This window comes from Daphnia pulicaria, chromosome 6 (genome assembly GCF_021234035.1).
Source record: "Daphnia pulicaria isolate SC F1-1A chromosome 6, SC_F0-13Bv2, whole genome shotgun sequence".
NCBI lineage: Eukaryota > Metazoa > Arthropoda > Branchiopoda > Diplostraca > Daphniidae > Daphnia > Daphnia pulicaria.
This window is the reverse complement of record NC_060918.1, coordinates 4,404,997-4,429,020: the sequence shown is the minus strand read 5'-3', so window position 1 is coordinate 4,429,020 and position 24,024 is coordinate 4,404,997. Positions and strand designations below refer to the sequence as shown.

At 39.3% G+C, this 24,024-nt stretch overlaps 4 protein-coding genes and 1 long non-coding RNA gene across 13 annotated transcripts; 2 read left to right on the top strand and 3 right to left on the bottom strand.

The window, feature by feature from the left end:
• Window positions 1-1,167: 1,167 nt before the first annotated feature.
• Window positions 1,168-4,357, top strand: LOC124342493. Its single transcript, XR_006918872.1, has 5 exons — window positions 1,168-1,235; window positions 2,312-2,478; window positions 2,547-2,985; window positions 3,042-4,166; window positions 4,231-4,357. It is a non-coding gene; the product is annotated as an uncharacterized LOC124342493 (long non-coding RNA).
• A 3,148-nt stretch (window positions 4,358-7,505) lies between these two features.
• LOC124342454 (ammonium transporter Rh type C-like) lies at window positions 7,506-8,558 on the bottom strand. The gene is made up of 5 exons (XM_046795445.1): window positions 8,425-8,558; window positions 8,306-8,346; window positions 8,127-8,222; window positions 7,872-8,053; window positions 7,506-7,741 (listed from the first exon to the last, which is right to left on the bottom strand). The coding sequence occupies exons 1-5, from the start codon at window positions 8,503-8,505 to the stop codon at window positions 7,560-7,562; spliced, it is 582 nt and encodes a 193-aa protein (XP_046651401.1). The 5' UTR covers window positions 8,506-8,558; the 3' UTR covers window positions 7,506-7,559.
• A 2-nt stretch (window positions 8,559-8,560) lies between these two features.
• LOC124342433 (ammonium transporter Rh type A-like) lies at window positions 8,561-10,843 on the bottom strand. Its single transcript, XM_046795424.1, has 5 exons — window positions 9,819-10,843; window positions 9,417-9,600; window positions 9,184-9,334; window positions 8,888-9,053; window positions 8,561-8,824 (listed from the first exon to the last, which is right to left on the bottom strand). Exons 1-5 carry the CDS (start codon window positions 10,027-10,029, stop codon window positions 8,586-8,588), a joined length of 951 nt encoding a protein of 316 aa, XP_046651380.1. The 5' UTR covers window positions 10,030-10,843; the 3' UTR covers window positions 8,561-8,585.
• A 1,154-nt stretch (window positions 10,844-11,997) lies between these two features.
• Window positions 11,998-18,528, top strand: LOC124342395 (protein spinster-like). 6 transcript variants are annotated; one of them, XM_046795375.1, is made up of 13 exons: window positions 11,998-12,171; window positions 12,662-12,795; window positions 12,912-13,239; window positions 13,989-14,121; window positions 14,182-14,397; window positions 14,470-14,670; window positions 14,761-14,895; window positions 15,403-15,664; window positions 15,761-15,859; window positions 15,934-16,199; window positions 16,266-16,309; window positions 16,543-16,641; window positions 18,145-18,528. In XM_046795375.1, the coding sequence occupies exons 3-13, from the start codon at window positions 12,921-12,923 to the stop codon at window positions 18,309-18,311; spliced, it is 1,941 nt and encodes a 646-aa protein (XP_046651331.1). In that variant the 5' UTR covers window positions 11,998-12,171; window positions 12,662-12,795; window positions 12,912-12,920; the 3' UTR covers window positions 18,312-18,528. The 6 variants fall into 6 exon arrangements, with proteins under 6 accessions (XP_046651331.1, XP_046651330.1, XP_046651332.1 ...); XM_046795374.1 differs by having other exon boundaries at window positions 12,662-12,825; XM_046795376.1 differs by lacking the exon at window positions 18,145-18,528 and adding an exon at window positions 17,268-17,995 and having other exon boundaries at window positions 11,999-12,171; window positions 12,662-13,239.
• A 160-nt stretch (window positions 18,529-18,688) lies between these two features.
• Window positions 18,689-23,756, bottom strand: LOC124342382 (structural maintenance of chromosomes protein 4-like). Of its 4 annotated transcripts, none has more exons than XM_046795353.1 (13): window positions 23,609-23,756; window positions 22,934-23,530; window positions 22,643-22,854; window positions 22,392-22,578; window positions 21,832-22,326; window positions 21,545-21,769; window positions 21,140-21,469; window positions 20,866-21,070; window positions 20,526-20,794; window positions 20,188-20,454; window positions 19,850-20,109; window positions 19,522-19,786; window positions 18,689-19,456 (listed from the first exon to the last, which is right to left on the bottom strand). In XM_046795353.1, exons 2-13 carry the CDS (start codon window positions 23,498-23,500, stop codon window positions 18,797-18,799), a joined length of 3,942 nt encoding a protein of 1,313 aa, XP_046651309.1. In that variant the 5' UTR covers window positions 23,501-23,530; window positions 23,609-23,756; the 3' UTR covers window positions 18,689-18,796. The 4 variants fall into 4 exon arrangements, with proteins under 4 accessions (XP_046651309.1, XP_046651312.1, XP_046651310.1 ...); XM_046795356.1 differs by lacking the exon at window positions 23,609-23,756 and having other exon boundaries at window positions 22,643-22,861; window positions 22,934-23,011; window positions 23,334-23,424; XM_046795354.1 differs by lacking the exon at window positions 23,609-23,756 and having other exon boundaries at window positions 22,934-23,011; window positions 23,334-23,424.
• Between the last annotated feature and the right edge of the window lie 268 nt (window positions 23,757-24,024).

Genomic DNA, 24,024 nt, shown 5'->3' with positions numbered 1-24,024 from the left:
TGATGATCTTGTCTATTGATAGATGTGGCCGCCATGACACTCGCATAAGTATGCTGTGATTTTAAAAAAAACCACAGTAGATTTCTTGACATTGTAAATTTCTGGACCTTTTATAATTGTGCAGCGTCCACTAAGAACATCTGTGACAGCAGAATAAACCATGAATGGTTTTGCAGGTAGATTTTCAGTTCCAACGATGCTTTTTAGTTTGAATTGTTCATGTAGCTTACAATATATTCTTTATCCTGGATAGTTTGACTGCGCAAACACTCTGAGTGATAAGCTGCAGGAAACCTTGAATGTCGCTGTTGAGGCACCAGCAGGATTTGATGTTCTCTTATCCATTCTGTGTCAAAAATTGGAGTACATTGTCTTGGGTCTGTCAACTTTCTACGTTGCTTTATCTCTTCCAGACTAAAAGATAGACTAAAAGAAATATAACAATGGCAAAGCATTCAATTATTAAATATGTTTGCAGAAACTTGCAGTGCTAAGCTGAAATTTACCACCAAGAATTGTGACTCGACTACGGGTCTACCTGATTCAGATGACGGCTATGAGGATGACTATGTGGTAAGCAATTGAATATCATTAAAATTATTTCGGCACCTCCACTGATCCTCCGACTTCTTTAGCTTGAAGATGTTGTGATTTGAGAATCCGACCACAATTAACGATCGGCTAAAGCCTCATTTGGCACTGCATAGGGAGGAGATGGGTTGTATGTATCAGTTGCAAGAGACCTTTTCGTTGTCTGCTATTCGTACCCTGGATGAAGCAGTTTGTAACATCAAATCTTTCCTTTGCTTGCAGCCTTGTGAATGGTTGGACAAAGTACCAGAAGGGAAAAGTGCCCACTTTGCCCTATTTTCAGGTAGACCATATTTGCATTTTTAGTTTGACACAAATATTATATAATTTCGTTTAATGTCACTGTTGCAGGAGTTTTTCGGGGTGGATACAAATAATTGGTGAGATCCAAATTGGTCCTTTCACCTGAAGGAGGGGTTACCATACAGTTGTCTGTTCGTTCTGGTGACGCAGACGTTTCTGAGTAGGGCATTTATACGTTATCCGTTTGTTCCACTATTATCTACGGAATAAATTAACCAATAAAATATAATTTAGCATGAACAAACTTCACTTATTTATTTTTAAAAAGATTTGCTTTCAATACTTTTACACGGCGTGGAGGCGGTAATTAAATGACACGATAAAACGTATACGGCAAGCAAGTAAGTGAGCCCAATTGTTGTATTTTTTAATTTTTATAATTTACAATGCAAAATATATGTCAAACTTGACCCAATGTCAATTTGTACCCTATTTTCTTCGACCACAACCGCGTTACTTTCAACATTAACGAAGAATATATTTTCTTCAGTCAGCTGAACCTTTCCTCTTTCTAAATCGTCACCCGTAAGAATTTTTCTATGGCTGAGAATAGGTTCTTGGAAGCGCCAAACGCTGTGGATCTAAAATACTGTGATAGTTATAAAATTATTTCGATTTTTTTATTTCTATTTACTCATTTTGAAAATGTACCTTTAATTTGTTTATGATGTTTAAGTTTACCCCGGTATAACCAAACGACATGCTAGTTTTTCCGAAGTATCGCCTTGCATAAAATCATTTTTCCATGGCCATGGGCCATGGCCTATGAGTTATTGCGTAAATCATTCACTGGTGATTGGCGTAGCACATAGATGATGAACAGACTGGACAATAAATTACAATTAGCGAGCTCTAAGAACCAATTAATTTTTCGGAGATTAATTAATTAGTCGGGAGAATGCGTAGATAGACAATCACTTTTTTGGGTCATTCCAGTTTTTTAATATATTTTGCCGTACATCATGTCACAGTTAATATCTGTCTGAGACTCACGCTCGGGGTCTCTTGACAGCTCAGGTGCTTTTTGAGTTGTTTCCCTCAGCCTTGTGGCAAAGTTCATTTCGTCAGGGCCGTCTCCATTTTACTGTGGTTTTTCTAGTTCATTAGAGCGGTTGACTAATCGTTCCGCATCGCTCGTAGTCACTAGAAGTCGTCATATATACGTACACCTTGCTTCAGAAAAAGAACAACGTACTAGCTACCCATTTTGACTCAGCCAAGCGTGTCAAATGTGGCTCTGTCAAGCACGTCATCGACCGCAAGTGATTTTGATGTCTCCGGTATTGCGTAGATTTGAACTACTTGTATACTAATCAATTAACAAGAAAGATTTTGCGGTTTTATACCACTTATTCGGAAGCTGTCATAGCAAAAAATTTCACAATCACTCTTCTCCTTCTTCTTCTATTTCTTGAAGAAGCTGTCAATACAATACAGACAACCAAAACAATGACACAAAATGGCGGACATCGAAACAATTGACACGCGAAACTGCGATGTGAATAGCTCCTATTAAAAACTCTACCTAAAAAACTACGCATTTTTTCAATCGCTATAATGTTCACCATGATACACCATGTCCTGGTAAGTGAAAAAGAAAATACTAATTATGTTAACAACGTTTATAAGATTTTACCTAATCTAATTGGTAGCTTACGAATACATAATTTTGGAAGATAACGAAGTGTCGGTTGACTATGATTATAATGACAAAAGTTCTGATCATTATTCTGATTCAAGTACCTCTAAAGAAAACATCTCCGTTGCAGAACTGGACACTGAATCTAACATTGAAAGTATCGAAGGTAAACAGAAGTTGTATAATACCTTCAAAAAATAACCGATGACGAAGTGTTGGTTGACATAAATAACTTTATTCCCTGACTTTCTCTCGTTTGATTTAAAAAAAATAAAAAAAATAAAGAAACAAAGAAAGTAGATAAAACAGCCGAATCTGATAACGATGATTTAAAAATAATTTCTCTGAGTCATGCAGCACGTCTGATTTGGAGTGGGATTTCATGTGTGACTTTACCAAGATGCGAATCCGACCACTTCATATGGAGCCCATATTATGAGCAACACAATGTAGTAAGTAAGTAAAAATTTCAAAGAAATTTCAAGTATAAAAATGAAATTACTTAAAGGTTGTGATAACAAGAATAAAGGGATGAAGATGTTCACGAATATGAAGAGTGCAAATTGTCAACATACAGTCTGAAGATAGTAGATTGAATATTTCAATTTTATATACCTGAAGTTTTCTATTTGCAGAGCATAAATTTGAACCTTTGGTTTGTTATTTGTAGTAGATACTTCTGATCCTTCGGAACATGGAAAGGAGTTGAATGATGCTGATGATATTGAAGAATTTTAAGGTATGAACATTAAACCTAAGTAAAACAGTTAAAAATATTGCAATCAGCAAAATAATTTTCAGGGAGTGATGGAGACAACGAAGAAGATGAAAATGAAGTGAAGAAACGAAAGAAATCATAACAGAGAATAAAAGATAAGAAAAGAATGAGAAAGATGGAAAAGGAATGATCAGCAGCAGTAGATGCAGACAACAACTTGGGCGACCTTTCGGATTGATTTTCGTCATGTAACTCGTCTGATTCTTACTCAGACTGGGGCTCGGACTGGGATGTTTAAACAAAAGAAAAAAGCTATGCTTTTCTCTCGAGAGATATCCCCAACCCATATTGAAATGGTTTAACTTAAGATATCCTACAGGGGTTTGGGTTCTCATTGGAACCTCCGAATCTTGGAATCGACAAAATATTCCAGTACACCGACAAGAAAGTGCTGGGTATCCTTCGGAATCCACAGACGGGCGAGTTCTCCTTCAGTCCAGATTGCATCATAAGCGAGACATCAAGGACGGGTTGACAAAACGTCTGTCATTTTAGCGTGGCACTAACTACGTACGGCCCATTGGTTCTCATGATCATGAACCTAACAATGCTAAAAGGAAAACAATCCATGAAAACCAATGGTTAGCCGATACCAAATTGGACCAGCTCGTGAAATCAGAATTGATCGAGATTTAGGAGAAATTCATTTCCGAACTCATCTCTACCAGATAAAAATTCCCCGATGGACGCAGATAGACAAAAAGAAGACTAGCAAACTTTACATTTTCTGTGATGCCAGCAAAACTGCCTATGGAACGGTCGCTTATGAAAGCAAGAAGGCCCTACAATCGCTCTAGTCACCGTTTAAAGTAACCCATAACGGAGAAGTAAGTAAGTGACTAAGTAAGTTTGGAGGTAAGTTAACCTTTAAGGATTATTATTAAAAATAAACTAATGTTAACTTTTTTTTAAAATTGAGGTGATGACAAAGACTTTGGAGAAGATACTAAACATGTTAAGACAGAAAACTCACTTCAAACCCTAAAAATTTCAAAAAGACGGAGAAAAATGGGAAAAAAGCTGAGCCTCAGGACAGCAAATACGATACTGATAGCGATACTGATAGCGACAGTGAACTCTATTGTCCATAAGAAAGTGTACGAATGGAAAGACAAAGGGAGAGTGAAAAAAGAGGGACCGACCCCTTTCTTCCCCCTTCTATTCATCCCTTCCTTGACTGTCCTTCCTTTCGTACCCTTTTCTTATGGGCAACGTCAATGCTTTTTTGTTTGAGGTTGCACAAAACTGGGTTAAAACCCATCCAAGATGGCAACCTCGAACCACTCTATAGAATACTGGTAGCACCACTCATATGGCGAGCCTTTCCATTCCTTTTTTCTCTGGGAGTAAAGCCTGCTTCCCTGCCCTGCTCCTTAGCTATAAGCGCCACGGCGGGTGTGTTAGGAAGTGTTAGGAAGTGGATTTGGCGTCCGAAAACGAACGTCAAATGGATGATGAAAATGATGATGATGATGATGATGAAACAAAGAAAATAAAACTGAGCGAAAAAAGCTTCGATCCGTTCTCGCATCGAACCCTGGCCGTCAAGCATTCCCATCTCCCGCTCTATCAACTAGCCCATTTGACTTATTCGATACGTTGATTATGTTATGTATTGACTTGACGAAGCCATTCCACCAATATAAAATACTGATGCAACTCCATTATGGATATGGAATAATTATGCAATACCCGGAAGCAACAACATAAAACAATAATTTCAATTTTTTTTTTAACTTTATTTTATTATTTTATTATTTATTTTCTTAAAACTAAATAAAAACATATAAAACTATAGAAACTAACCTGTTAGCACATTTTGATAGGCTAACAATTGGTCTTTTTCTATCAACTGATAGAAAAAATTAATGTTTTGGCTAGGGATGTCTCGTGGATGTCCACTGGACGTCCAGTTTTGTCGTTAAATGAACGTACAAAACTGGACGTAAATGGGCGTTCAATTGGCGTTCCAACGAACGATTAGTGAAACGTCCAAAGTTTGGTACAAGCTGACCATCTGATGGATATTCCTACTAGGACATCAAAAACAGAGGATCAAAATCGCCTGTTAGAAGGATGTCCACAGCTGCCGGAAAACGGACGGACCTAGTTTGGATGACCGGACGTTCTATGGACGTCCTTTTGGAAGACTTGTGCTAGTAGGGGTATTTGTCTTGTTTGTGTAATTTGGAAGTATAAACAGCGAAATATCCAAACTAGGTAACTACTTACTAGGTATAACTAGGTAGGGGAGAGGGGGGCTAGTTGGCAGGTGGGGTTAGTTCAATCAAGAAAGCCTTTTACCAAGTGTAACGTATTGCGTAACGTCACCGAACAAGATGAATTTAAAAAGGGACATAATCTGTATTAATCATATTAGTTTCACGTGACTACATGTGGAGTGCGAGACTTCTCCAGCATGAGACGGGCAAATGCATTCAACAAATAATACAAATAAGGTCAGATATAGGACAGAACAGTGCATAGCCAATTGCTACCAGTGTACAGACGGGGAATAACTCCCAGAGTACTGCCTGAGGCCTCATCTCGCCTGCACAACTAGTGACAACTGACTAAGGAAATGAGTCAGAGAGACTGAGCTCAAGAAGGAGTGAGCCAACACTAGACCGACTGAACGGCCTGGCATTGACTGAAGAAGAACTGCATTGGGTGGGCTTTTATACTAGTTAAGGCAGAGTCAAGCGACAAAGGCACATTATTCAATAATAGTCGCCCTGTGTTAAGGGTACCCCCAAGTAAGTTGACGTGTGGAATAGCCACTTGTCAATACTATTCTGGGGTAGGCCTAACACTATGGGAATGTACACATTAACACACGATTTATGGGTAGCTCTAGTTCTACAGTAGCTACAGTATTACTGGCGCCGGGCGGCGTCAGGTTGCAGCATCATCAGCTGTTGCGGAGCGACGCTTCGTTACACAAGTATGAAAGACAACACCCAGATTGCTCATACAAAATTTCAAAAGTATACGACTTCCGCAACAGGAGTTATAGCAAAAAGAAAAAAACGGCAATAAGTTTTTTTTGGGCCTCTCAGCACTTTTTATTTTTCTCATAGTATAAAACCCTAAGAGTGTCAGAAAACGTTGTTGTTCTTATTTTTAAATATTTATTTATTTGCCATATCTTTTGCACAGAGAACATTAGCGCCACTCAACGGGCACCGTGGCAACTCTAGGGACACCCTGCCATGACAGTGAAGGGGTCTGTGCAATTGAAACGGAGAATTGAAAAATATTTAAACATGCATAACTAATTAACAAAGCGTGGGTTAAAACTTAAAAATTTTACGCGAGATGCGCATACATTAGAGCTATTGATGAGTAAAAAAAAATTTCAAATCGAAGTTAACATATCTTCGCTAAGGCTTTTTTAAAAACAAATGTTTAAACCTCAATATCCTTACTTTCTTTTAATTTAATTTAAATTCCAAATAGATGATTAAAAAGAGAAAAAAATTATCTATCTTTCCTTTGTTTTTTAAATCTATAGCAAAAACGGTATCGGAACAAATTAAATTTTAACGAAAAAAATCAATTTTTTAAATTTAAAAAACCAAAACTTTAAAATTTTTTATCTCCCACTCTGTAAACGGGAAAAAAATTTTCCCTTTACAGAAAATGTTATACAAACACAATGAACACACTGTAAAAAATAAAAAAAATCGGTGATGTCGAGCGCCAAAATTAATTCGATTTCAGCGGAATGACCCTTATGAAAACATGTTCTGAATGATATTCGAATGTGCTTTAAAAATATTTTTGAATTATATTGTCAAGCGGACTTTTTAAAAAATTCAAACCTTCGCGCCAGGCGAATGCGCCATTTTTTTCAAAATCACTCTGGGAATTTTTTTTAAATTATTATTATGAATCGAAAAAGCCTAGTGGCGATCAAATCCGTGAGATGGTCACCACAGGTTTTGGTCTTTTTCATATGGAATCACTCAAGAGAAGCACGAACAAGGTGGAAACATTGCGGATTCCACAGGAGTGCGTTCAAAAACCAGGGGGAGGTGGGGGGTACGTGTCAGTCACTTTCTCTATTATAATGAATTTTTAAATAAATATTTTTTTATTTTTATATATTACGATTTGTATTTCTTTTCTTAAACTTAGGAGAGAAAAAGAAACGTAAAGTTTCGCTTTGAAAAGTAATAATAAAACCTAACGTCAGCATTTGCTTTATCAGTTTTAGTGTTTTACCAGCTAAAATGGCTTTACCAGTTAACAAGTGGACGACAAATTATCGGTCAAAATAACGATTGGATTAGTTTCACTGGTTGCATCAATAACGTTTAAACGTCTTTCAGAGAGCAATAACTGGTCAACAACAAGCGTTAGTTGATCAGGTTGCGAGTCATTTTCTTCATACGGTTGACGGAAGAAAGACAACGAAAGAATCGTCCCTGAATTAGCACCAAAAGGCATCCATTATCAACAACTGATAAATCCACAATTATCAGACTTTAAAGAGTTGTATACATAATATATGTATATTCAATACAATAAATAAGACGGCAGCTAAATTATTCTCACCTGTTACAAGGCCTCCTATAATTGCGATAACTAGGGTCACGATAAGTGTAACAATCTGAAATCCTGCTTGTTGTAAAGCTGTTCTTTCTCGACCAGGGTCAATTTTTAAATCGTAGTACTGAATTTTTGAGAACTCGCTGGAACTATTGAGTGGAGATCGTGCTGGAAACTGTCGGTAAAGGCTGTCGTGATCCAAGAAAATTTCTTCTTCAAATCAATACCCAGCAAAATTATTTGTTACTCTAGATCTAGAACCTGAAACCATAATCTTCCTTAGTCGCAGCGGCCGATACAATTGCGCCCACAAAACCAGCTACAATACCTGGGATTCCGTGCAAAGAGATTACTCCCCTTGACATCCGGAACCATATTTAAACATTGTTTGTTAGCACAGCAGCGTTTTGTGAATCTGACAATTAGATGTTTCAAAATACCATGCGTTGCGCATTCCAATTATACGGTGAACAGCTTTCGTCTTAAAGTAAGAACACGCCATTAGAAACTTAATTGAACTACCGAAATGTAATGCCATGATATCTAAATTGTCACTTACGGTTGAAAAACGATTGATGAATATAGATCCTGCTCCAGCTAAACCACCAATTATCATGGCTCCCCATATGTTGATCATCATATCGGCAGATGTACCGATCACCACTCCACCAACCAGGGTCGAGTTTTGAAAAACAACCTGTATATAGGCATACAATTATCCTAACCAAATTTCATCCGACTTGAGTAGGCTAGTAAGATATTTGCCATGTTAAAACTGCGTCGTCTGTTATCTTCAGCGCACACGAAGCAGTTGAAAACGAGAGACGAGACGGCAAACGCTGTCACGCAACTGGCCGATAGTGAATAATAGGTGTTGATGATGGCTCGAAATTGCTCGGCATCACCTTTTGCCAAACACCCGGTGAAACTAGGCCACAAAAGCCACAGAAACATAGTGCCTGTTGTTGTCTCCAGAATATTTTACATGAGAAATTCATTAGAGGATAAGTTATGCGTTATACCAACAGCAGTGGAAAGGGTTTCGCCAATTGAGTCACTGCTGGCTTCGTCTTTGCTGGACTGTCTCTCAGCGCAATAAGCTGTGCCGCGATATAAAACGAAACTAACAGCCAAACCAAAGTACGCCCCAAAGACGTGGACGAACATGGACGATCCGACATCTGATGCCTGGTAATACATAATGGAATGGAATTTTAATAAGGATGCGTTTGAAAAATATATAACATAGTAGTATAGTATATTGAAAACAAATGAATGCAGCCTAGGCTATTTTCCCTTTTTTTTTTTTTTAAGTTACCTGGAACACTAAAGATCCGATCCAGTTATTGGTGGAATACAAGATAATTTCCAACAGAGACATCAAGAAGATTTGCAGCGGTGTCGTCAATTCCGCAACCGCTGCACACGAAATTAAAACTGCGGCGCAGGCAAAATCAGCATTTAATAAGCTATGAATTAAAAAAAATATTTCGTTCACTGGCATTCGTAAGTAGTATGTAATATTCAAGTAATATGGTATTGGTTATTTACGTATTAATGTTTAGATGAATTTTCCCATTGATGGTGCGAAAAAATCCATAGCAGAGGGTTCCCCATTGAAGACTGATTGCCGTGACCAGAAAATATGAAATTAAAGACTTGTGATCGGACCTTTTCATCAATATTAGAAGGTATCCAAACCCGATGAACATCATCACGTGAACATCCTGAAACACTAAATATTTTCTCCGCATTAAAATACCTTCGAATACCTTCGTCAACATATGCGTGGAATTATTATTATTATTTTTTTTTTGCAAGCTTTCATGATAACAAATACCGGTTGAACATGCAACGCCGTTGGAAATAGATAATTTCTTTTCATTAGGCCGTCTTACAGTTATGACACGATCAATATTTTCGAACTTGTTTTATTGAAAAAGGAAAAATTACTGTAATAGCTGTTGGGTAGCGAATTTTTTCCGGATTTTGGTCCGCTCACTTGTACAAACACTCCATGTAAACTGTTTCCCAGGAAAGCTCCATTGGATTCGTTTCCGTATTCGACCAATAAAGTAAACGCACATCCGAGAAGCAATTGCACAAGAATAGCGCAGACCAACAGTTTCTCATTCTTCAATATTTTTTTACATGTATTCATCATTTTGGCTGATGTGAAACAAAATACTTTATTGTAAGCGCGTAACACTGAGTAGGTAAGAAACGTGATTGAACAAGCAGGTCGAGAGAAACTTTCTTATATATGCAATACGCGCAAGATTTTCTGTCCTTTTTTCTGTCCTTTTACCTACGAAACACATAGTGCCGTTTTGGGTTTTGGCCTCTGACACTTAACCTCGACCTCGTCCTCCGCAGTTTGTTCTTTTCTCCGATAGATGTACCGGTATTGTTATGTGATACGATTTTTTTATTTTATTTCTAAAACTGATAACACTTTAAGATAACTGAACTTACTGAATAATGCCAGCATATTCTAGCATCACAGATATTTATACTTAAGAACTATCGATTTGACTAAATATCAGTGTACATTATTTTTCCATGGTTATGAACTGCTCTTAGAGGCAACGGGAGAAAGATTGACATCTTCCTCAAAATTGATTTAATGAATGAATGAATTCCTTTGTAGGTTGATTTCAGCCCATCGCAACCCAGATAAAAAAAAAACAGTATGCGCCAGTTTTACGCTGACGTGTCTTTATCTCATTGGACTTAAAGGGCAGAATCTGTGCCGCAATTAAAAGAATAAATCAAGCCTAGCACGCGTATATTTCGGTGAAACCAGTAGAACGTGAGAAATATAGAGAAGAGAAGATGCAATTCTATTACGGGACGAGCCATGCTTGCCAACAATTCCACAATATCCGTATTATCGTCAGCAGACTTTTTCGTCTCAGATCAACGATGACGCAAGCATGATTCATGCCGTTACCGATCGATTTCGTCGCCAATTTTGAGTTGCGCGCGCAAAATGGTATATATGCGAGTTTGCATCGATGACAGAAAAACATAAACCAATATCTCGTGTTCAATTTTATTTTAAGACTGATTAGTAGATGATAAAAACCTTGACTTCGATACCACGGCTTTGAATTGAATAGAGTATTTGAAATTAAAAATAGACTGGTGAATGCGCATGACTGATACTACGTTGCATGGTCCTAGAATAACCATATGAATAAAGTATTAACCACTTTGAATAACTCTGCTTATGAGATGTCATGAAATTTATTTGCAATAAAAACAGTTTACGACTTTACTAAATTCGACTAAATTCTTTTTTATTAAAGATTATTCCTTGTTAGTTCAATTTTGCTAATATTTTGTGGTGACAAAAATAAATGCTCGACAAAATGTAGGAAATTTTGAAAAGAAGATTAATTTCCAGAGTCAGTGGATTTCTCTTGATTGCCATTTTAAAAAAATACATCTCCGTGTACGCGCCTACATTCCTTTTAAATGCTATGAGGACTGATTTATTTTACCAAAATTTTCTGCACCACTGACATCGGGGTTCGTGAATCGCGAGTTCGTGACCAGACTTCGTCATATTGCAAAATACGGGTAATTAATTAAATGAAGACCTTCCAACACTGTGCACTGTGCAGAGCTTATTATTGACGTCAAAAATGCTAAAAAGTAAACTATTGAATGTAAACGAAGCCATATTTTAATAATGGGCCGTTGTTAATTCTTTTCCGCCTTTTTGTTGATCAGAGAAACCGAGACACGTGCGGGTGTTGATCAAAGTTCCTTTGATAGTTTGTTATTGTGGCCTTATTTGTAATCGAAAAGATAAAACAAGATTGAATGGGGCTACAACATCCGCCCCAGATAATCGTTTTCACATTAAAACTTGCATAGCTGGCATAAGAACTTAACAAAATTTCTAATAATGTGAAATTGTGAATGAAACATTTCGGTTCTAAACTAAAGTGGCAGTTTTTCTACTGAGACACTTTGATTACGCGGTAGATGGCATTCTAGCGCGAATAGATGACGACGACAGTATTTTTCCCATTTCCCCCCCCTTTATAAATAATAATACTGCGCTTAAATACTAGTTAAATGCAATACAAGCTCGTTTTTTATGGTCATGTGAGATCTATTTACAACTAGCTGCACTTTCTCTTCTTCGCCCCAAAGAAATTTAGAAAGCAAGCTGTAGCCTATATTTTCTCATTTTCTCTGTAACATCGTATAGCTGAACAACACCAGCAGCAAGAAACCTACTAAAAACGTTGTTTTTGGCAGAGTTTGTTTCTCCCTTCACTTTCCAACGCAGGTAAAATAAGAAAACCTATTTCAACATGTTTTTATCTCGATTTAACCACATTGATGTGTCGACCACAAGACGTTTCCTTTTCGCGGAATATGTTCGAGGTCACGCACAGTCTAATTTATTTGATTTCTCAATCCCCCTTGTGGTACAGAGAGCCTCGCGATAATGTTATCTATTCGGATTAGAGATTACAGTTGCAGTAATATTTATCCATGTGTGAATATGTATTCACGTGTATAGTTTTTTCAACCTGTTTCCGTAAACTACATGTTTTATTGCTAAACTGCGCCAGCGCCAATTTGTTTGAAATTGGAAATTTGACAATTTGGATGAATGACGTTGAGACAACGTTAGTCAAATCCATGCATCATAACAGAAGATTTTAAAAATTTACAATGATCATTAATTCTCTAGTTTAACGATTGTTAATAAAAATGAAAAGAAAAATCGATTGTCAGCAAAATATGTCACACATTGCATTTTTACTGACTAGAGAGTAGGGACTCGGAGCTCGCTCGTCACTGGCCAAAAGCATCGTACGACACAGAAAACCGTTGAAAAGTGGGCGGGGCGTCCACAATTCCGACGAAAGCAGTCTGCTAGTACTCTGCTTGGCCCCCATTCCAGGTTTTAGTCGATTCCAAAAGCCGGTTCAGAGTCAGTGACAGATAGTTCATATCACGGTGCATATCTTCGGTCCGTTTTTTAAACTAACTTTCGCGGTTTATTAACAAAACAAATAGGAAAGGACCATGGATTCGTCCGGAATTCGTGCTAATATGTCTGCTCAACAGTTGATCGACCATGAAGTATACGAGCGTTCGTTAAGGAACCCCAATAGTCGGCAAGATGGAAAAGTGTCAACAGATTCCAGCGGATCAAGTTCATTATCCAGTTCGAACACAAAAATTGACGGCAAAGGAATTCCCTCTGCAAGTGATTCTTCTGCCAACAGCTCTTCAGGAGAAAACCGAACAGTTGAGCATCCCCTGACCAAACGACAGATAATCACAGTCACCATTCTCTGTTTTGTCAACTTAATCAACTACATGGACAGATATACAATAGCTGGTACATAGTTTATCATTATCTTTAATTTTCTGAGGATTTTGTTTATCTAGTCATCTTTCGAGCAAAATGCAAATCCCATTATCTATGTAGTATGTGATCTCTTTTTGGTAAATCTTTCAAGCATACTAATTGCATCATTTCGTTTGCTCGCGTGCACCGGTGTCAGTGACGTGGTGGTCATGTGGGAGTGGCCAGTGTTGGAAAAATTTCCATCATTCCATGTGTTGGCCCTAATATTTTCACGTGAGGGTTCAGTGACGTCAGATGGCGTGGTCCTTGTTCTTCTTCCGATTGGCTCTCAGCTGACGTGGGACGATCCGCTATACACTCACTCCACAACTTTGAATGCCTATTTGTGACACTAGGAAGCAGCATTTGTTATTGATTTTGTTTTGCTTCCTCCACTCGATTTGGGCTCTTTCGCGTAGACTACTAGTTTTGATGACAATTTGCAACTTTTCAATGAGTAGTTGAGCGGAAATAGCCGCCCCATTTTCAAAATTGCCTCGCCCAACCTATTGGCATATGTTCAATAGATAAAAAATAGCCACGTTGCAGGCATAACAAAAAAAACATACAACTTGGAAAGTCGCCTATTTAGCGCTGTCTAAAATTGTTTCTTCTGGAAAATGTATATGTGTGAAGGTTATGTTATTTGTATCCTCATCCGTCGCAGCGAAGTAAAGCGTCACGTAAACACTTTGATATTTAGTTATTCACATTTTAATCTTGATTTTTTGTTTTAACAGGAATTTTAACCCAAATACAATGTGATCTCAATATCGGAGATACAGAGGGTGGCCTGCTTCAAACAGCTTTCGTCGCGATTTACATGATATGCGCTCCCGTATTTGGCTACCTGGGTGATCGATACTCTCGAAGGTATTTTTGTGTTATTTGATTTCCGGATCGTTCGTTCCAATATCATTTTTATCCTTCCAGGCTTATCATGGCTGCCGGTATTTTCGTCTGGAGCCTGACAACATTACTTGGCTCTTACATGACAAATTTCTGGGCTTTCCTGGTCATGAGGAGCCTTGTAGGTGTGGGAGAAGCTTCCTACTCAACCATAGCACCTACCATCATTTCAGACTTATTTGTTGGCGATACTCGCTCAAAATTCCTAGCCCTATTCTATTTCGCAATTCCGGTCGGGAGGTAAATGATTAATCTTCGTCCTCGTTACTCTTGACGGAGCTTGTGTCTAATCGTAGTATCAAAAACTTCCAGTGGACTAGGTTACATCGTTGGCTCAGAAGCATCTAGAGTGATGGGATCGTGGCATTGGGGCCTTCGAGTCACGCCAGTTTTCGGGGCCGTAGCCGTGCTCCTGATTTTGCTGGTCGTCCAGGATCCTCCACGCGGCGAATCTGAAGGCGCCCATCTTTCAGCCACGAGCTGGTGGGACGACATTAAATCACTCGGCAAAAAGTCAGTCAAGAGTTATTTTTAATTATGGCCTTGTGCGAGTGTGTCGCTTAATCAGCGTTTTTTAATTTTTCGTTTTATTTGTCACGACAGCAAAAGCTTTGTGATGTCCACAGCAGCTTGCACAGCGGTGGCCTTCGTCGCTGGAGCTCTGGCATGGTGGGGTCCCAAGTTTATCGCATTGGGTTTGGCCACTCAACAAGGTCACCAGGATGTTTCATTGGATGAGTACGTCAACTTCCATCTTAACTCGTTTGATTTTGCTAGACTATATTTAAACTGATTTATTGAACTTGAAAATTAAATGGGGTTGCCAATTAATTACGATTAGCGTACCGCTCATCTTCGGCGCTGAAACTGTGTTGGCCGGAATTCTGGGTGTCTTAGTTGGATCTCTTTTAGGGCAGAGACTTCGTCGGGTCTATCCGACTGCCGATCCGCTTGTTTGCGGAGTGGGCCTATTGTTAAGCGCACCCTTCATGGTGAGCACCTTGATTCTGGCTTCAGGTGCATCGGCCATTACTACATTCACCCTCATGTTCTATGGCCAGTTGTTTTTAAATTTGAACTGGTCCCTCGTAGCTGACATTACTTTGGTAAAAATTAAAATCGTGTCTATTACGTTGTGGTCGTGATAATGGGTTTTTATCAAGGGATAGTGAAAGTGTTTCCCATGCTTTATCCGTCAAAAGTGTCGTCATTAAATATTGTTTGTGTTTGATTTGTGTACCCTAGCGTATCGTACATTTTCGGCTTGATTGCCATGATCGCTGGTTTGCTGGGCGTTCCCCTTGGATCTTTCCTCGGCCAAAAATTGCGCGTCCGCTATCAGCGGGCCGATCCCATCGTTTGCGGCATGGGTATGCTGTTTTCCACTCCGCTCATGCTAGCTGCGTTGTTTATCGCCGGATGGAACACTACCACTTGCTTTGTGGTCGTCTTCTTTGGTCAAGTTCTGCTCAATTTGAATTGGGCAATTGTGGCTGATATCCTGTTGGTATGTGATTATTGTCATTGTTCTTCCGTTCGTTTGGTGGTCGGTTACTGTTATTTTTCCGCTTATGTCTAACTTTGTTTTAAATATTTTTTCCAGTATACGGTAATCCCAACGCGACGATCAACCGCTGAAGCGTTCCAAATTCTATTTTCACACGCACTGGGTGACGCCGGCTCTCCTTATTTGATTGGCCAGGTAAAACGAGAAATTATCATCATATGATTTTATGCTCTTTTAGTTTATCAATCTATTTCAAATATTGTCATTAGATCTCCGAAATTCTGAAGAAATCCTTTTCGACTCCGGCTGCATTCGTCGAAGGCGCCATGGTTCTAAACTCAACTGTTTCGTCAATTGTGAGCGACTTTGTTACGAGTTCACCTGATATGAATGTCAGCGCAAACTGTTCCAGTTCAGGAACGTCATCTATAGATCTCACCACTGTTGAAGGCGACTTCAAAGCCCTACAGTGGGCCATGTCTATCACGATAGTCGTGGAAGTTCTCGGTGCTCTCTTCTTTTTCGGAACAGCATGGTATGAATTGTTTTCATTAAGAGAAATCCAAGTTTCCCAACTGAAAAGATTCTTTGTTAAATATAGGTACATCGTGGAGGACAAAGCCAAAGTTGATCGCGCAGTAGCAGGTCAGTGCCGTTTATACTAACATTTCATTGTCAAAAATTGATTGTATCGCTTTAAAGTGAAGACGCATGATCGTTTTGATGGTACGTCGGTGAACTAATACTCTTTCTGGTGGCTTTTGTCTTTTTATGTATGTGGCTCCTTCTGCTTTCTATCGGTTCTTTCTTCCCGACTGGATTGTGTGTCCTGTGTGCATGTTTTTAATCAACGCTCACCATAAAAATAAAACGCACAGACGGCCCACGCGGTTTCCGAGCCGTAAGCATGAAGGAGTTGCCCGCGTCCTTGATGTGGAACGGCCATCCCTCTGACTTGGTGACGTCTAAAATAATAGGTTAGTCGGGCCGACTTTATCGTCGAACTTATTAGACAAATGGGGAAATGAGATCGTATTGATAAGATTTGATGCGTAGATCTGTGATGTTTTGATTTGATTTTCCATTTGCGTTTTATTTCAAAGTACTGAATTTTCTCTACTTTTAAAGTGATGTCACAGTGCACGAGTGTCCTTTATGCAGAGTTTTGGCTTTGTTTCAATAACACACACTTCAGCTGAAGGGCTTTAAACTTTGATGTTGGGTAATGGACTTAAAAGAAAAGAGAAGTGGATGATGGCACGAGTTTTTTCATTGTCTTGGTTTCCAGTTTTATCTGTGAATTTGTTTGTCAGCGTGAATGGGTGAAATTTTGCCCAATTTGATTCCTTTTATTTCTCTATTTTTTCAAGTCCCTTGCGAGTATGCCATTATACTTGATTTGTTCATTTTTGTTTACATCCCGTATGTTCTTGCGTTATCTATTTCGTCATTGACTTGTGGATGGTGCAAGGTGTATTTTGTTTATCTGCGTTGTGATCCATTCGTGGTTTAATCTGTCGATTGGTGTCGAGTGTCAACGTTTTGACATGCGGGGAAAGCCGATGAGTCAACGATACTATTTTTCTTTCTGAAATCTCTGTAGGTTTGGGATTCGATGATGAAACGAGGCAACTATCACCGTCAAGAAATCGGCGGCCAGACAGCAATGGAACACCCGAAGAAGAGCAACCCATCACCATCATCGCTCCAGCTTCCGAATATCTTTCGGTCATTTAAAAAAGGAACAAGAAAAGATCCCTCCTGAACATATTAAGAGTTGTTGCGCGTTCTTTGTTGATGGACCCTTTTGTTTCTTCATGGACAAACCCAACCCCTTGTCTAGTCTTTCGTTGCTCCGTGTTTAGACTCATCCAAATCAGGACCCCTTCCTTAATTATCCGTCTCTCATTCCCGACCTGTTCCCGACTTGAGGCAAAAGGCTGTACGCATTGACTTAATTTATACGATTGTTATCAACCGAGATGCTCAAAACATCACTGTTGTAGACAACTCCTCTTCCTAGCACCGACTAGATTTTTTTTTTCGTTGTTAAGATTCTCTTTGTGTGTGTGCTTTTTTCAAATCCTCCATAAAAGTCTAATTTTTTATGCCTGTATGTTGTATAGGTGTACATTTGTCTGGCTTAAAAGGATTTATTGTATTAAGGTGTCATATCGCCACGGAATCAAAAGAAGATCGAAGACTGTTTAAAGTCCACGAGTCTCGTGGTAGTATGAAAAAGGAAAAAAAATTATTCTCTGTATGTCATATTGTTCTGCATATTCTTCCACATTGGATATCATTGAATAGATCGATGTTGATTATTTAAAATTGCGCTTCTTAATTAATGTGACTAACAATACCGTCTTGGGATTTTTGCACGCTGCCGTAATTACCTTGATCCCTCACCAAAATTTCAGCACTTAACATATTATATTCATTTGGCAGTGATTAATTAAATTATATTTTGTGAATTACAGCAGGAGTTAGTCAGCACGCTTTACGACAAGATGTTGAACAGCAAACAACTTTGCCGTTTCCGGGTGCATCGGGGAATTCTAACGAGATTGCCGTCGTACAGCCTGGATCATCTTCGGATGCCGGACTGGAAGGAAGAGCTTACATTAACCAGGCCATGGAAGAGTGACAAATTGGTTATATTTGCCATCTGTTGTACATACATTTTTTGTTCCATTTAAGTTTCAACTGGGTCGTAATCTCATTTATGAATTCATTATTATCCTGACTGTTCCAACTCTGGAATCACCTTACGCGTAAGCACGACAAAACTATTATTAAGTAGATAACTTATTTTTCGGGTATAATCGTAACACGGAATGATTAATACAGATTTTGTCATTTTATTACCCTTGCCAACGTCAGTTTTTAAGACATTGGTCAAAAGGGTTCTGCTGTGTTGCCTTTTCTTTTGTTACAATAAATTACATCATGACAGTAAAATTATAGTCTACAGTGAATTCATCACTCACTGTGTCAACAGTTTTGTAATTAAACAAGAACATCAAATGGTAGAAAACATTTTATTTTCGAGCGAAGTATATGCGACGGTCTTCCCAATGAGTAATATGGATTTCATTTTGTATCATTGTACCGTTAGGCAAACTAAGGACTCTAAGCTACGGTCACGTTTGAAACAGCAGTAACATTAGTATTGGAATTTGAAGCAGGATTGGTGTTCTCTGTTTCGCCACGCTTCTCAATGGTATTGGGGTTTATCGCTACGGATTTGGTGGTGTTGTGAGTCTTGTAGATGCCAACCAATCGATCAGCAAGCTCGAACATGTTGGAACGCAGGGAAATGATGATGAACTGGGCGTTGCGAGTCCGCTCCTTGATGTAGTTTCCAACAATGGAGACGTTTTTGAAATCGAGGGCGGCATCAATCTCGTCCATGACGTACAGTGGTGTTGGCTTGTAATAGTGAAGAGCAAAGACGAGGGCCAGCGAAGAGAGAGTTTTCTCGCCTCCAGATAGATTGGAAATATTCTTCCACGTCTTTTTCGGTGGTCTCACGCTAAAGACGATGCCCTCGCTGAATGGATCAAGCGAATCGACTAATTCCAGCTCAGCATCACCTCCCAGCGTAATCATTTGGTAGAGTTCTTTCAATTTGGTGGTGATGATGGCGAATCCAGTCATAAACTCGCTCAGTCTGGCTTTGCGCAGACCGTCGACATGTTTTCGCTGTTCGTCGCGCTGTTGAGTGACCTCGTCCAGTTCGGCAACTCGCGCTAAGTAGATTTCTTCTTTCTTTCTGTAATCCGCAATAGCCTAAAATAAACGTTTGAAACCTTTATCGTTTCGGGATGAATGAAAACAAATAAACGGATTCTTACCTGCAAATTCGGAGACATTTTTCCTAATTCTGCCTCCGTTTTGGTTATCTGATTCTGAAACGTATCCACTCGGATTCCATCTAACTCTTCCTCTGCGATTTGCTTGATTTCTGGCGCCGGATTCCCATCTACTGCGGTTAGTTTGATTTTGCTCATTTCTCTCTTCCAGTGCTCAACTTTGGCTCGATGAGATGCGATCGCTTCGTCAAACTTTTCCATTTTCTGGTCGTAGTCGATCTTCTCAGCTCGAACTTTGTTCTCCTCCCTAAACAAGAAAATTTGGATTAACTCAAGTTTTGTTGGCGATAACTAATGAGGGTTGACAAACTTGAGAGCTGCATCACGTTCGGATCTGAGGTCAACCAATTTGGTCTTCATCTCTTTTTCATTTGCCTCTAGTGTTTGTTGAGAAGATTTGAGATTCGTGGCCTCCTCTTCGACCTCCTTACGGCGTTCTTGCAACTTCCGTAAATCGTCCTCAGCATCTTTCACCTCCTGTTCCAGAGTGGCGATTTTGTCTTCCGACTTTTTGGCATTGCGCTCCGAAGTTTTGATTGCCACACCAAGTTTTGTTTTTTCCGAGCTTACCTATGGTGAAATAAACAAAAATCGAATTTGTTAGCCATACTGTAGCCGAGTTAACACGAATTAATGTTGTGTACTCACTTTGGATATCTGGGAAGTGAAAGCATCTAATTTTTCCCTTGCTTTACTCATTTTACCCTCTGTCAATTCCATGATTTGACTGTGGACTTTTTGAACTTTGGACTGTATTTTGGATGCCGTTTCCGTAGCGGCATCGTATCTTTTACGTTTTTCGGCGATGGACATCTCCATTGTCTTAACCTGCTTCTTATCCGCCATCGAATCAGCCACTTTCTTCTCTTGGATGTTAATCTGCTCCTTTAGAGTCTTTTGTTGTTCCTCGGAAGCCTAAATCAATCGAAAAAATATCTATTGCAACAATCCGGCCTTCACAATCCACACGTGTAGCTCTGTCTTACCCTAATTTCCATTTTCCACTTCTGAAGGTTGGTCGTTCCATCCCGGGTTAATTTGTTAAGTTCAACCAACTCATCTTCAAGGGTCTGTTTCTTCTGACGCAGTTGGCTGCACTGTTCGGTAAGTTGCTGCATCTTTTCTTCCATCAAGGCAATATCTTTGGCAGAGGTCTCGTTGCCCGAAGTGTCTGTAGTGACATTCCGGCCCATTCTTCCGCGCTGACATCCATTACCTCCTCCACTCATGGTTCCAGATGGCTCAATCAACTCACCTAGACGACGGAGAAAACACATTTTTGATCATTAAGCGACGAAGAACAAAAGCACCGAGATAGGGACCGACCTTTCAACGTGACAATGCGGTGTCGGGTACGAGAACCATAGCCGATGCGAGTCGCCTGTTCCAGATTTTCTGCCACCAGCGTGTTTCTCAGACCGCTATAAAAGGCAGGTTTGACTCGCTCGTCTTTGACGCGGATCAGGTCGTAAAGTCGTGGGACGCTCTCGGGAGCGTCAAACGGTTGCCGGGCGACGTCGATCAAGTGATGCTGCAGGAATAGTGCACGGCAAAATTAAATTGACAGCAATTCCCCGCAAAATAAAAATCAATCACCAACCATTTTCTCCAGTGCGATAAAAGAAGCTCTGCCCAAGTTGCCGTTTTTCAGGTACGCGATGCATTTTTGGGCGGTATCAACGGTATCGACGACGATGTTATCTAAAGGGCCACACGCTGTCGAGACGGCCCCGTCGAACTTCTCATCAATAGCGCCGAGATCACCCAGGCGTCCATATATGCCGGGTAACGTTCCTTTTCGTTTCTGCTCCATTAAACCGTCAAGGATGCGTCCTCGGCTAGTGTTGGCAGAAAAAGTCGATCGGCTTTGCTCCAGTCGGATGCGTATATTCCTGAGTTCTTCGCTTTTCGTTTTATCCTCGTTAGTGACCTTTGATAGAAACGATTTAAAGTTACTAAAAATAAACAGAAATAAGAAGGAAATATAGGAAAGAAAAAACAAAACCTTTTGCAATTCAGTCTGTTTTTCCGAAAGGGACTTTGCCCACTTGGGATTATTGGATTCAAGTTCTTGAAGATTACGATGACGTTCCGTGTAATTTTGCGATGCTTTTTCAAGTTGCTCCTTCATAGAGTCGAGGACATTTTTTTCTTTCTTTTCTGTGCTGAGGTAAATATCCAACTCGGACTGGGCAACGTCCATCTGAGCTTGCGTTTCATTTACAGCTTTCTACATAATTTTGAAAGTTTAATTAAGGGGAATTGGCATCGATTAATTGATAGTTTCGTTACCTTGAGTTGAACCAGTTCCAGTTCATGTTGTTGCTTCTCGTCTTGAAGTCCCTGCGTTTCCGTTTGCAAATTTGACATAATCTCGTTGAAGTGTTTTTCTTCTTTTTCCTTCTTCTTCTCCAAATCCACCAGCACTTTCTCTAATTCTGCAATTTCTTTTGTATTTTTTTCGGGAATTTTGCTCAACTCTTCAAACTTGGCCTTCTCGCTCAAGATGGTTTCTTTGGCTTTTTTGCGGCTCGTGTTGATGAGACGGTAGTCTTCAACCATCTTCTCGTCATCTTTTATCAAACTAGCCATTTTTTCCACGGATTTCTCTAGCTTCCGGTTGGCTTCTTCGTGCTCTTTGGAGCATTGCTTTAAATCCTTATCCTTTTGGGATTTGAACAAAGTCAGTTCCTCTAGTCTGGTCTTCAAATCGCCCATTTCTTCGTTCACCTTTTCTTTCTTTTGTTCACTGTCGGCGATCACTTTCAAGGATTGATGAGTGTAGAGCTAATTAAATAATAAACAGTGTAACGTTTAAATGCAGTAAGATTAACCTGTAACTTATTTCTTACTTGCTGGAGATTATATTTAAACTGTGCGAGATCATTTTCCAACTTGATATAAGCCACTGCTTCGTTCTTCGGGCCCTCAAGTTCGTCCTTTTCTTTCTCCACCAGCTTAACGCGATTAAGCTTTTCAGTTCTTAGGGTGTTTAGCGATTCTACTCTTTGACTGAGTTCCTCGGTCGGCTGTTTGTACCTATATCGATGGCCAGCAAATAGTGATAACATTTTACCATAATTTGATTATAAACAATCCCTACCTTGAAGTTCCCATGATGTCTTCTAAAAATTCAAGCATGCCACCTTCATGCTCATTGGGGGCTTTTGGTTTCATCATGGCAATCTGCTCTACTTCTCCTTGTAAGATGAGAAATCTGTTGTGATCAAGATCAATACCTTGATTTCTCAAAAGTTTGGCGACATGTTTAAACTGGACTCGTTTTCCATTGATTTGATAAAATGACGAATTATCCTGCATGTTAAAAAAAGAAATTTGTTAGTATGAAGAAAATATGGTAGATAAAAATGGCATAAATAGTATTTTTTATTACCTTGAAAGCTGTTCTAGAGACAACAAATTGTGACCCAGGAACCACATTAAATTCATCATCATTAATATCTTCAATCATCTGAAAGTGGACAGCTACTGAGCAACTTTGTACATTTGGATGGTTTTCAGAATTATGGATAAGGACTGCTACACTTTTGGATCGAATTTTGTTGGCACGATAACCAAAGACAAACAGCATGGAATCAATGACATTGCTTTTCCCACTGCCATTAGGACCAATGATGGAAGTGAAACTCTTGTGAAATGGACCCAACACTTGTTTCCCAGCATAACTTTTGAAGTAGAAGTTTTCAATGTGGGTGATAACTAATCTTGGGCCACTGGCATCCATTGTAAGAGATGGGGCTGGCGCTGGGGGGATGTAAATATCCCCAAAGTACATTCCACCCTCATTTCGATCTTCACCATCTTCATCTTCACCACCTTCATCGACAACATCAGCATCTGGATCCTTTAAAGTGTCAGAAGCAGGTTCGTGTGTTTTCTTCTGACGCTTACCCACAACCTGATCCTCATTACCTTCCAACCTATTTTTTCCAGGTGGCATTGTGTTTTAGATAAAATTTTTCTGGAAGATCTGTCAAGAAAAAGTATGGTATGAGATTCATAGTTCACTTGTCTACGGAAAAATTTGAATAAACGTATTAACTTATACCTTTTACGAGGAACTTTTCACTAAAAAAATTGCAGGTTGAAACCAGAAAGTAAAAAAACGAACTAGTCTATTCACTCTATTGCAACAGTTGCACAGACGCTTCGCGCCAATATTATGCCAGACGATAAACCGTTGTTTTTGTGTTCGAATTGGTGTCACCTAGCGGTAAAGATAAGCACCATCAACGCAGTATACTATGAGAACTCGACTTTCAAAAGCGACTCGGAAAGTCAGTCTTAAAACTCTTTAATTTCCTATTTCGATTTTGTCATCCATTGCTCATAAAACAATAAAGTCATAACTTAAAATAAAAAAGAATAAACCTTTAAAATGAAGTAGACAGTTTTCGTAATGAAAGTTGAAACTGCGAAAATAAGAGATTTATTTAATTACTAGTAATCTTGTGCCAGTCGTAA

Coding starts and splice junctions, on each gene's coding strand:
- LOC124342454 (XM_046795445.1), bottom strand. CDS start 8,505: ATGATGATCAACATATGGGGAGCCATGATAATTGGTGGTTTAGCTGGA. Junction 8,347..8,424: donor TCATCAATCGTTTTTCAACC/GTAAGTGACAAT, acceptor TCTTACTTTAAG/ACGAAAGCTGTTCACCGTAT. Junction 8,054..8,126: donor AAGGAAGATTATGGTTTCAG/GTTCTAGATCTA, acceptor GGATCACGACAG/CCTTTACCGACAGTTTCCAG.
- LOC124342433 (XM_046795424.1), bottom strand. CDS start 10,029: ATGATGAATACATGTAAAAAAATATTGAAGAATGAGAAACTGTTGGTC. Junction 9,054..9,183: donor TCGGATCTTTAGTGTTCCAG/GTAACTTAAAAA, acceptor ATGTATTACCAG/GCATCAGATGTCGGATCGTC. Junction 8,825..8,887: donor AACCCTTTCCACTGCTGTTG/GTATAACGCATA, acceptor AGACAACAACAG/GCACTATGTTTCTGTGGCTT.
- LOC124342395 (XM_046795375.1), top strand. CDS start 12,921: ATGGATTCGTCCGGAATTCGTGCTAATATGTCTGCTCAACAGTTGATC. Junction 15,665..15,760: donor TTGTGGCTGATATCCTGTTG/GTATGTGATTAT, acceptor TATTTTTTCCAG/TATACGGTAATCCCAACGCG. Junction 16,642..18,144: donor GGTGACGTCTAAAATAATAG/GTTAGTCGGGCC, acceptor TGTGAATTACAG/CAGGAGTTAGTCAGCACGCT.
- LOC124342382 (XM_046795353.1), bottom strand. CDS start 23,500: ATGCCACCTGGAAAAAATAGGTTGGAAGGTAATGAGGATCAGGTTGTG. Junction 22,327..22,391: donor TTAAATATAATCTCCAGCAA/GTAAGAAATAAG, acceptor TTATTTAATTAG/CTCTACACTCATCAATCCTT. Junction 21,770..21,831: donor TGGAACTGGTTCAACTCAAG/GTAACGAAACTA, acceptor AAAATTATGTAG/AAAGCTGTAAATGAAACGCA.